At 44.7% G+C, this 12,041-nt stretch overlaps 1 protein-coding gene across 2 annotated transcripts in view; it reads left to right on the top strand.

Moving 5' to 3' along the window:
* The window catches only part of LOC118233456 (cingulin-like), a 29,857-nt gene extending 22,173 nt beyond the window's left edge, over positions 1-7,684 (top strand). Inside the window, exons 14-20 of one of the 2 annotated variants that reach the window (XM_035429244.1) lie at positions 2,203-2,364; positions 2,799-2,888; positions 4,089-4,172; positions 4,917-5,038; positions 5,435-5,543; positions 6,085-6,248; positions 6,853-7,684. In XM_035429244.1, coding sequence (XP_035285135.1) covers positions 2,203-2,364; positions 2,799-2,888; positions 4,089-4,172; positions 4,917-5,038; positions 5,435-5,543; positions 6,085-6,248; positions 6,853-6,946 — 825 coding nt within the window. In that variant the 3' untranslated portion in view covers positions 6,947-7,684. Of the gene's footprint in view, positions 1-2,202; positions 2,365-2,798; positions 2,889-4,088; positions 4,173-4,916; positions 5,039-5,434; positions 5,544-6,084; positions 6,459-6,852 lie in introns of those variants that run through there. The other variant, XM_035429245.1, reaches the window with a different exon arrangement.
* Positions 7,685-12,041: the final 4,357 nt, after the last annotated feature.

Here is a 12,041-nt window from a genome sequence, read left to right as displayed (position 1 = left end):
GGGGAGGGAGGGAGGGGGAGAGGGAGGGAGGGCGAATGAAAGGACAGTGGTTGTGAGGGTGAAGGGAGGGAGGGGAGTGTGGAATTATGGTGAGAGGAGAATAATGTTCTTTAGGTGTGTGTGTGTGTGTGTGTCTATACATATACATGTGTGTGTTTGTAATGTCTGTGTCTGTATAATGTGTATTATATTGTGTGTATAGTGTATATAGCGTGTTATATTTTGTATATAGTGTATATATCATGTTATATTGTGTGTATTGTGTACATAGCATGTTATATTGTGTGTATAGTGTATATAGCATGTTATATTGTGTGTATAGTGTATAGTGTAAATCGTGTGTGTTGTGCGTATAGTGTACATAGCATGTTATAATGTGCATATAGTGCATATAGCATGTGTTGTGTGTATAGTGTACATAGCACGTTATAATGTGCATATAGTGTATATAGTGTGTGTTATAATGCCTGTATAGTGTACATAGCATGTTATAATATGCATATAGTGTACATAGTGTGTGTTATAATGTGTGTAAGTAGTGTGTGTTGTGTGTATGTAGTGTACATAGCGTGTTATAATGTGTGTGTGGTGTGTATAGCGTGTGTTGTGTGTGCATGTAGTGTATATAGTGTGTGTTATATTGTGTGTATAATGTATATAGCATGGTATAATGTGTGTATAGTGTATAGTATATATAGCTTGTATTATAATGTGTGTCTAGTGTGTATATATATAGCTTGTTATAATGTGTGTATAGTGTATATGTAGCTTGTTACAATGTGTGTATAGTGTATAGTATATATAGCTTGTATTATGACGTGTGTATAGTGTATATATATAGCTTGTGTTATAATGTGTGTATAGTGTATATATAGCTTGTGTTATACTGTGTGTATAGTGTATATATAGCTTGTATTATAATGTGTGTATAGTGTACATGTAGCTTGTGTTATAATGCGTGTGTATAGTGTATAGTATATATAGCTTGTATTATAATGTGTGTATAGTGTATAGTATATATAGCTTGTATTATAATGTGTGTATAGTGTATATATATAGCTTGTGTTATAACATGTGCATAGTGTATATATAGCTGGTGTTATAATGTGTGCATAGTGTATATATAGCTTGTATTATAATGTGTGCATAGTGTATATATAGCTTGTATTATAATGTGTGCATAGTGTATATATAGCTTGTATTATGTGTGCATAGTGTATATATAGCTTGTGTTATAATGTGTGTGTATAGTGTATTACAATGTGTGTATAGTGTATATATAGCTTGTGTTATAATGCGTGTTTAGTGTATATATAGCTTGTGTTATACTGTGTGTATAGTGTATATATAGCTTGTGTTATAATGTGTGTATAGTGTATATATAGCTTGTGTTATACTGTGTGTATAGTGTATATATAGCTTGTGTTATAATGTGTGTATAGTGTATATGTAGCTTGTATTATAATGTGTGTATAGTGTATATAGCATGTTATAATGTGTGTATAGTGTATAGTATATATAGCTTGTGTTATAATGTGTGTATAGTGTATATGTAGCTTGTATTATAATGTGTGTATAGTGTATAGTATATATAGCTTGTATTATAATGTGTGTATAGTGTATATATAGCTTGTGTTATAATGTGTGTATAGTGTATAGTATATATAGCTTGTGTTATAATGTGTGTATAGTGTATAGTATATATAGCTTGTATTATAATGTGTGTATAGTGTATATGTAGCTTGTATTATAATGTGTGTATAGTGTATATAGCATGTTATAATGTGTGTATAGTGTATAGTATATATAGCTTGTGTTATAATGTGTGTGTATAGTGTATATATCGCTTGTGTTATAATGTGTGTATAGTGTATATGTAGCTTGTATTATAATGTGTGTATAGTGTATATATAGCTTGTGTTATAATGTGTGTATAGTGTATATATAGCTTGTGTTATAATGTGTGTGTATAGTGTATTATAATGTGTGCATAGTGTATATGTAGCTTGTGTTATAATGTGTGTATAGTGTATATAGCATGTTATAATGTGTGTATAGTGTATATGTAGCTTGTGTTATAATGTGTGTATAGTGTATATATAGCTTGTGTTATAATGCGTGTATAGTGTATATATAGCTTGTGTTATAATGTGTGTATAGTGTATATATAGCTTGTGTTATAATGCGTGTTTAATGCTGCAGCTGTTGCGGCTGAAGAAGGAGCTGCTCCTGTGCAGTGAGCAGAGGGACAGCGCCCAGCTGGAGAAGGAGCTCTTCTCCAACCGCCTCAAACACAGCGAGGAGGAGCTGGGCGCAGAGAAGAGTCTCCACGGCGACCGCAGCCGGGAGATCCGCGCCCTGGAGGTGAGGGGGGGGAGCGGGGGGGGGACGGGAGGTAGAGAAAGGTGGGGGTGGAGAGGAGGGTGGTGAGAAAGGGATGGTGTTGGAGGATGCTCTGAATTGAATGAAAAGGGTTGAGTGGCGGAGTGGTTAGTTGACGAGGCAGAAAAGGTGTAGGTTTTAGAGGTGGCTGGAGATGAGGAGGTAGTGGAAAGGGGTGGAGGCAGGGGAGGTAGACACTGGCGTGGGTGGTGAGGTGTGCAATGAGAGTGAGGCCGACAAGGGTGGAGCGATGAGAATAAGACGGGGAAGGGTGGAGGAGGTGGAGGAATGGAGATGTAATGTTGAGGGGGTGGAGAGGTTGAGTTTAAGAAAGGAGGGGGGTATGTGAGACTGGTGGGGAGGGTGGAGGGAGATTGGAAGGAGGTGTGGAGGTAACAGGCGTGCCCGTTTGTCAGGACCAAGTTAAACAGCTGGAGCTGGACCTGGATGAGGAAAAGACCAACGCAGAGCTTCTGAGTGACCGTGCCACACGCAGCCGGGACCAGGTACTGACCGCAACCCACTGCACCTACAGACATGTACTGACTGCACACTGACCACACACCGCAACCCACTGCACCTACTGACATGTACTGACCACACACTGCAACCCACTGCACCTACAGACATGTACTGACCGCACACTGACCACACACCACAACCCGCTGCACCTGGCTGTCTGAGACCATGCACTGCACCTATAGACATGTACTGACCACACACTGACCACACACTGATCACGGACTGACCGCACCTTGTTTTACCTGGCTGTCTGAGACCATGCACTGTACCTACAGACATGTACTGACCGCACACCGCAACCCGCTGCACCTGGCTGTCTGAGACCATGCACTGTACCTACAGACATGTACTGACCGCACCCTGTTTTACCTGGCTGTCTGAGACCATGTACTGTGCCTACAGACATGTACTGACCGCACACCGCAACCCGCTGCACCTGGCTGTCTGAGACCATGTACTGCACCTACAGACATGTACTGACCACACACCGCAACCCACTGCACCTACAGACATGTACTGACCGCACACTGACCACACACCGCAACCCACTGCACCTGGCTGTCTGAGACCATACACTGCACCTACAGACATGTACTGACCACACACTGACCACACACTGATCACAGACTGACCGCACCTTGTTTTACCTGGCTGTCTGAGACCATGTACTGTGCCTACAGACATGTACTGACCGCACACCGCAACCCGCTGCACCTGGCTGTCTGAGACCATGTACTGCACCTACAGACATGCACTGACCACAGACACCCACACACTGACCACAGACTGACCGCACTGTTTCACCTCGCTGCACCTGCATACTCATGTACTGACCACGTACTGACCACGTGGCTCGTCCTACTCTGGTCAGTTCCATCGATAGGTGCTTTTTTTCAGCAGGTCTGAGCCAGTATTTGCAGTATGGCCCAACCCTTCCTGTGCAGCGTGAAATTAAACTGTATGGCTGTTGAGCAATAAAAGTGCCCAAAAAAAGTTCACGTAAAACCACAATTTTGCCTGTGTACAGACATGTCTTGTCTTCTTGATTTTATTTCAGAATGCTTTTATTGACATGACGTATCCGAAACTCACTCTCTCTCTCTCTCTCTCTCTCTAATCTCCTTATCTCTCTCTCTCCCCCTCAACCTCTCCCTTCCTCCCTCCCTCCCCCTCCCCCCCCTCAGGTAGACCAGCTGCGTTCGGAGCTGATGCAGGAGAGGTCCTGCAGACAGGATGTGGAGGTGGATAAGAGTGTTCTGGAGAGACAGGTACGGTGTGACTCAGGAGGATTGACTTTTTGATCTACGTGTCTGGCTGAGCAAAATTGTGCATTTGGAAAATCAGGAAGAACAACCTTCTTGAGGTTGGTACCAGTGATCCTGAAAACAATTCTCATGGGCTTAACGGCGACACAATTAAAGAATCGTAGAATTTGCATATATAATTTTTTTTTATTATGTACTACACAAGTGTGTGTGTGTGTGTGTGTGGGGGGGGGGGGGGGTCTTTGCCAGGTTGGCGATGATGGGCAGTCGACTTTTTTCATTTTTAATGGTTTTCCTTTTATTTTATTTCTACTGTTCATGCAATACTGATGATTTTTGGTTGTTCTGACATACAAAGGAAAATGACTGAGATGCATTGACTGAGTGTTGCAATTAAGGGGGTAAGCCAGTACTGAAGTAAAGTAGACAATAATGGTTTTATTAAAACTGAAACTCTCTCTCTCTGTCTCTCTCTCCCTCCCTCTCTCTCTCTCTCTCTCTCTCTCTCTCTCTCTCTCTCTCTCTCTCCCTTTCCCTCCCTCTCCCTCCCTCCCTCTCTCTCCCTCCCTCTCCCTCTCTCTCTCCCTCTCCCTCCCTCCCTCCCTCTCTTTCTCTCTCTTCCTCCCATCCCCCTCCCTCCCTCCCTCCCTCCCTCCCTCCCTCCCTCCCTCCCTCTCTCTCTCTCTCTCTTCCTCCCGCCCCCCTCCCTCCCTCCCTCCCTCCCTCCCTCCCCGCTCGCTCTGCTAGCTGAAGGAGCTGAGGGGCCGTTTGGCTGATGTGGAGGGTCAGACAGCGCGCCCCTCCACGGGGGTGTCCCACCTGGAGACCAAAGTGCAGGAGCTGGAGGAGCGACTCCACAGCGAAGAGAGGTACCACACACCTGCGTGTGTGTGCGTGAGTGAGCGTGTGTGTGTGAGCGTGTGTCTGTATGTGTGTGTGTGAGTGTGTGAGAGAGCGTGTGTGTGAGCGTGTGTCTGTATGTGAATGTGTGAGTGTGTGTGTGTGTGTGAGCGTGTGTCTGTGTGTGAATGTGTGAGTGTGTGTGTGTGAGCATGTGTCTGCATGTGAATGTGTGAGTGTGTGAGTGAGCGTGTGTGTGAGCGTGTGTCTGTATGTGAATGTGTGAGTGTGTGAGAGAGTGTGTGTGTGTGTGTGTGAGAGAGTGTGTGTGTGCCTGCGCCTGCATGTGCATTTTGATGTTCTGTAATTGTGCGTGTGTGCGTGTGTGTGTGTGTGTGTATAATGTGCGTGCGTGTGTGTGTCAGGGAGAAGAGCAGTCTGCAGGCAGCTCAGAGGCGGTTGGAGAGGAGACTGAAGGAGCTGAACATCGTAATGGAGGAGGAGAGACAGAGACAGTCTGAACAGAAAGATCAGGTACACACACACACACACACACACACACACGCATTATACACACACACACACACACGCATTATACACACACACACACGCACACACACAAACACACACACATTACAGCGGTGGTCTCCAACCCCGGTCCTGGAGAGCTACAGGGTCTGCTGGTTCTCATAGTGACTCTGCACTTCATGAATCAATTAGAGCAGTTGATTACACAGTTAACTCAACTCACCTGGTGTCTTGGGTCTCATTGGGTGCTGATCTTAAGGTGAAAACAAAGACCAGCAGACCCTGTAGCTCTCCAGGACCAGGGTTGGAGACCACTGCATTACACAATAGTACACAAGCTGTACTGTACTAAAACAGGGATATTCAAACTTGAGTTCAGGAGGGCTGCAGTGTGTCTGTAGATTTTTATAGTCTCTTTCTTTTTTCCCTCTCTCTCTCCTCTCTCCTGCTCCCTTTCTCCCTCTCTCTGCCTCTCTCTCTCACCCCCTATTTCTCTCCCTCTCTCTCCCCCCCTCTCTCTCCCGCTCTCCCCCCCTCTCTCTCACAGCTGGCCCTGCGTGTGAAGGCCCTGAAGAGGCAGGTGGACGAGCGGGAGGGAGAGGTGGAGAGGCTGGAGGGACTGCGCAGGAAGGGTCTGCGGGAGGCCGAGGAGCAGCTGGAGCAGATGGACGTGCTGCAGGCCCGAGTCTCCACCCTGGAGGCGGAGCTAAAGTAAGCCCCGCCCCTGTCAGTCAGTCTTGTCCATGTCACTGCATGCTGTTGTGCAGTACCACACAAGACCAGCAGGGGGAGCCTTTGGCATGAACACAGCTCTGGTTCATGCTTTTATTTTGCTCGTGTCACTGAAGCAAAGTAAAAGCAAAATATTAAATGGATTGTTAAAGTTAGTAAATAAAGTTAAATAAAGTTATTTGTTCTGTATTTGTGTTTTGTTTTTTATTACTACTTTTGTATTGAATGATGTTTTTGAAAAAATGAGAGCGGTTGGAGGGTTGCCGGTTCGATCCCCCGCCCTGGGCGTGTCGAAGTGTCCCTGAGCAAGACACCTAACCCCTAATTGCTCCCAACGAGCTGACTGGTACCTTACATGGCAGCCTTTCACCGTTGGTGTGTGAGTGTGTGTGTGAATGGGTGAATGAGAGGCATCAATTGTAAAGCGCTTCGGATAAAAGCGCTATATAAATGCACTCCATTTACCATTTAAAAGACTAAAATTGATTCCTAGGTCACTGAGTCTGTGTCGGCAGAAGTGTCTGACTGTGTACTGTGTAGCACTATAACATTTTTTAATGTTACCCTGACGCTACGTTTTCAGGAGGAAGGCACAGCAGTCGCGTCGTCCAATCCTGAGCTCCGCGGATGACGAGGGCCTGGACGACACGTTCAGTATAGCCTCCCTGCTGTCATAGCGCCACCTGCAGTTCGGCGGCTGCTAGAACGAGCAGGAGACCGAGAGACGGAGGGATGTGAAAAGGAGGGATGGAGGAAGAGAGAGAAGGAACATGATATATAAAGAGAGGGGGAGATTAGCAGCAGGTCTCTCCACCCCCCTCAGCATTGATGGACAGTGATGAAGGGGTTACTCCACACTCACCACACAGATAATTTACATTAGCAGAGCGCCCCCTGCTGGTGTCAGCCAGGTTGAGTCTTAATAATGTGTTTACTGCACTGAGCTTTGGGCGCTGTTCTACTGGGAAAGGGAGAGGGGTTCATGGGAGCACTCATGCTAGGGGTGGAGCCTGGTAGCACAGCATCACCATGGGGGGGAGTGGCTAGTTTGGGGGGAGGGGCATTCTGCCGCGTTAGGTACGTTGTCGTGGTAACATCGCACCGAAAGGAGGCAGCCACCAGTAGTCGCAATGCTGTGGCACAACGCGAAGACAATCTCGGACGCATCAGGGTCATGCTTAAATTTTTCTAGATACTCGACAGCCTTTCACACCTTCTGAATTAGAGAAGAGGCCTTCACTTTTACCCTGTTATGTCTGTCTCAGACTCTGCTGCATTCATACTCACTCACACATACACACAGCAGTTCACCAACACACACTCATACGTTCACACTAGTGCACATTCACACTAGCGCTCACACTTACACACACAGGCTTATCAGTACACCAACACACACTCATACGTACACTCTAGCACGCACGCACACACACTTCAGTTCTACAACACACACTCATACATACACACTAGTGCACATACACACTAGAGCACTCACACACACACACTTATACATAATGCATGCATACACACACACACAAACTCTCACACTCATGCACTCTCTCTCACACACGCGCACAGACACACAGTTGAACTGTTTCGTCAATTTTGAACAGAAACGACAGCCACCCTTGAAATGTTGAAAGTGCGAGCGGCATGTTTAACTCCGGTCGGGTTCCACCTGTCCGAACACGTCGTTAGCCTTTACCTCATTCAGCTGAGAGGCACTGGAAGCTTTTAACTGTTTTTTTTTTGTTTTTTTTTCCCCCCCACTGAATGTCGGTTTTAACTACGACTGTTTCTGGTTGTGGAGTTTGCGATGTTTCGACACTGCTGTGCCTTTTTGGTTCGCTATGGTAACGACGCGTGCACGTGTGTTTTCCTACTGACACAAACAACTGCCTTACCCGGTTACTCGGCAACAAAGTGTGAACAGTTTTGGTTGTGAATTTAATACTCTCTTTCCATCTCACTCTTGATCACCTGGTTCCCCCTCTTCACCTGTCACCAGTTGTTGCTATGGATATGTGGTCTGGACTACATAAGGCTGTCATAACAGCTTCATAGCGTGGCGTAGGTGCTTTATTACGGTCTACGTAGGTTGCTTTTCACTTGAACAGGTTGGTTTTATTTTCTCCTTCAGCATCTAGGCCACAGATGTCACTATGTCATCTGTCATGAAGCAGTGCTGCTCTTTATGAATGCTTAAGTCATGTCGGGCTTATGAAGTAGTTGCGCATGTTTATGAAGGACTTGTGAAGTTAGACTCCGCGTGGAAGGATGTTGTGTGTGCATTCATTTTGAGGTTTTTTGCCATCTTTCCCCTCTTTGTTATTTTTTGTGGATTCTTGCACCCTCTCCTTCTCTGTTTTTCTTTAGAGCTTTCGTACACCGTCATCTCTCCTTCCTCTCTCTACCTCTTTCCCTCTATCTTTTTTTGGTTTTATATGCCTGATGAGCTCCTGTTTTTAGATCCAGTTACGACCTTCATGTCTTTGCTGCTTGATTCTCTCTCTCTCTCTCTCTCTCTCTCTGACACATTCCTTGAAATCATGTGGAAGAAGATAAAACTGTGAATGTTTCACTCATGCCTTAATTGTAATTTTATTCGTGTTGATGTTATTGTTGTATAAAGAGTAATTAATTTCTCAAAATGATCCTGAAAATTATTTTATGACGGATTACTATTTTTGCTCGTTAAGTCGAGTTTGTTACTGTACACCTGACCTGTTACAACCAGAACACGCTTTCAACCTTTGAATGGATTGATATTGAAGATTTGAGTTGGGTAAATGATGGTTATATCTACGTAGACATGGGTTGTTTTATTCAGCGTTACATTTAACTGTTGTACTAGCTGTAGAATGTTATGAAATGCAGAAGATTTTCTGTACATGCAGGTGAATGATGGGAGATTATTCTGCTTTGTACAATGGAATATGCAGAGCAGATTCGTTTGACATTGTTTTTCTGCATATGTTATGAAATAATAAAATGTTAAGCGGAACTGTTTGTACGAATGACCCTTTTTAACATTACAGTGTTGCTGTGTCGCTAATAAACTTTGTGTATCAAGCCAATGGACATGCCTGAGAATCACGTTCTCTTCTCCTGTGCTGTGTTTTCTACATCGTCTTGCTTTCTATGAAAGGTTGTGTATTACCCCTTTGAAGAGGTTTTTTTGGAATGATTTCTATTTTTTTTCTTTTTTTTTTTTAGAATGTCAGTGTTGTAGAACTCCGTTGCTTTCAGTTACCAGCAGCGATTGTGACATCAGCATTAGAATGTTCCATTTAGAACATTCTGATCACACATTTGTGATTGTGACATCAGCATTAGAATGTTCAGTTAAGAACATTCTAATCACACCTTAAAGGGATAAAGCGGAACAAATCCGGCGTAGTCCTGCAGTGCCTGTGCTAGCAGGTGGCATGGACCACTAAAGTCCCAGTGTCCGATGCAGCGGTGAGACCCCGTGCGATTTAAAAGCCTTACCGTGCCGGGCTCCGGCTGTGGCTGCCAGCCACACGGAGCAGCTTAGTGGTAATGGCAACCAGGGAGGGGAGGGATCTAGTCATCAGGATGGTGCTTCTGCACCATGGCATTATGCAGGGCTCAGACCTGGGTCAAATATGTACTTGATTTGGATTCAAATACTTTTCTGTGCTCTATTGGTCTTGCCTGGTGTAATTGAGCCTGCCAATATGACCAGAAGGTGGGGCTTGTACTTTTTGAGAGTATTTCATTGGTTCCAATACACCAGACAAGATCAGTAAAGCATAGAAAAGTATTTGAATCCAAAACAAATACGTATTTGACCCAGGTCTGCCAAGGGCTCATGTTCACCAACAATGACACGGTGCACGTGTTGTTTTTAATGGAAGAGATTCAGCGAGAACTGTCCAGTGTCTTTTCCAGCCTCTCGCCCAGTGCATGCTGGGATAGGTCCAAGCACCTCCCTTCACCCTGACCAGGAATAAGCGGGTATAGACAGTGGATGGACGGATGGGATCCAGAGATCCTGATATCGGAGCCAATAAATCGACTGCGCTGTATGCAAAACACGCTGATCCGCTGAATATTTACATACCACAAAACCGTACACCAGGGACTGGTCTGCTACCTGTCAGGATGGTATGTGAATTTATCTTCTTTCCACAGATAGAAGTCCTCTGAAGTCAAGAATACACATGCATGACGACACGCTATCTATTCAGTTCAATTAAGTGCAGCAGTTGGGAGGGGTGGAGGGGGTTAAGAGCTAAAGAAATGACATTGCTGTCAACTTTTCATAGAAGATAAAACAATAAGGAAATAAAACCGTTGACACCCTCAAAACAAAATGATTTTTTTGCCTGCAGAGTTTCGCAGAGAGCGATAATGACCTGGGGCTTGTTGTAATTAGGAGTAGATTTATGTTTTCCTTTCATTATGTCTTCCACCAGATTTAAGAGCTAAAGAAATGACATTGCTGTCAACTTTTCATAGAAGATAAAACAATAAGAAAAAAAAACCGTTGACACCTTCAAAACAAAATGATTTTTTTGCCTGCGGAGTTTCGCAGAGAGCGATAATGACCTGGGGCTCGTTGTAATTAGGAGTAGGTTTATGTTTTCCTTTCATTATGTCTTCCACCAGGTTTCCTTATTCTATTCGTACTTTGTTTGGTGTTCGTTAGGTTTGCATTGCACTTGTTATTGTGTTCTTGGTGATACTGCATTTGGTGACATTACATTTTTTGTATTCCGTAGAGTTATTCTGATGTTCTCCACTTCCACATGTTGCTCTGTGTGAGAATGCCTGCTAAGTGATTGTAATTTCACGGAACGGTGACACTTTAATTGAAGTGGGTCTTGCATACCATGCATAATATTTTAATAAGAGCTACATAATGAATCATTATGACACTGTCATAAGCCTTCATGATTCATTATAACCAGCTTTTGCCAAATGGCTTTCATATGACGTGACACAGAATATTATGTCATCAGAGCCTTAACACTCAACATAATGCGCTTTGTAACTGTATATGTTAGGCGTTCTAACTCTGTCATTACGTTTAGGTGTGTTTACTGGTAAACGTAATGTTGTTTTCAGATGTCAAAAAGGATTTTGTTCTCCACTGTTTACCCGTCTGTCCGGACCACGCCCAGCCTAAAACCCCCCACAGACGTGTCACTGAAGAAGGGATTACATGCACAGTGTCAGCTGCGTTGTGCCAAACATTGTGTGTGCGTGTGTGTGCGGACGTGGCTTTATTTGTACTGCGCATAACTGGGTGTGGCAGGGTGTGTGTGTGTGTGTGTGTACGTGTCTGTGTGTGTGTATGTGCATGTCTGTGTGTGTGTGCGAGTATCTGTGTGTGTGTGTGTGTGTATGTCTGCGTTTCTGTGTGTGGGAGTGTGTGTATTTGTATGTGCATGTCTGTGTGTGTGTGTGCGTCTCTGTGTATGTGTGCATGTCTGTGGGTGTGTGTGTGTGTGTGTGTGTGTGTGTGTGTGTGTGTGTGAGTGCGTGCGTGCAGTTGTGTATGTGCGTGTGTATGTGTGTGTGTGTGTCCACCTGTACAGCCCTGAATTCACCGTCTTCCGCAGTAAACACATTCAGTCACGGGTTACCTCAGACCTACTGGAGCCAGACCTTGCAGACATCACACACATTTAACACCAGGCTGCCATGGTCCTTTCAGACCCCGAGCAAAACCCTGCTCATTTTTCACAAGGAGAAAAGCGCTGTCACTGGGTATCAGTGACTGTACCCTAAGGGTAATTACAG

Source organism: Anguilla anguilla, chromosome 8 (genome assembly GCF_013347855.1).
Source record: "Anguilla anguilla isolate fAngAng1 chromosome 8, fAngAng1.pri, whole genome shotgun sequence".
NCBI classification, from domain to species: domain Eukaryota; kingdom Metazoa; phylum Chordata; class Actinopteri; order Anguilliformes; family Anguillidae; genus Anguilla; species Anguilla anguilla.
Note: the sequence above shows the minus strand (reverse complement) of the source record. Positions and strands in the feature narration are given on the sequence as shown.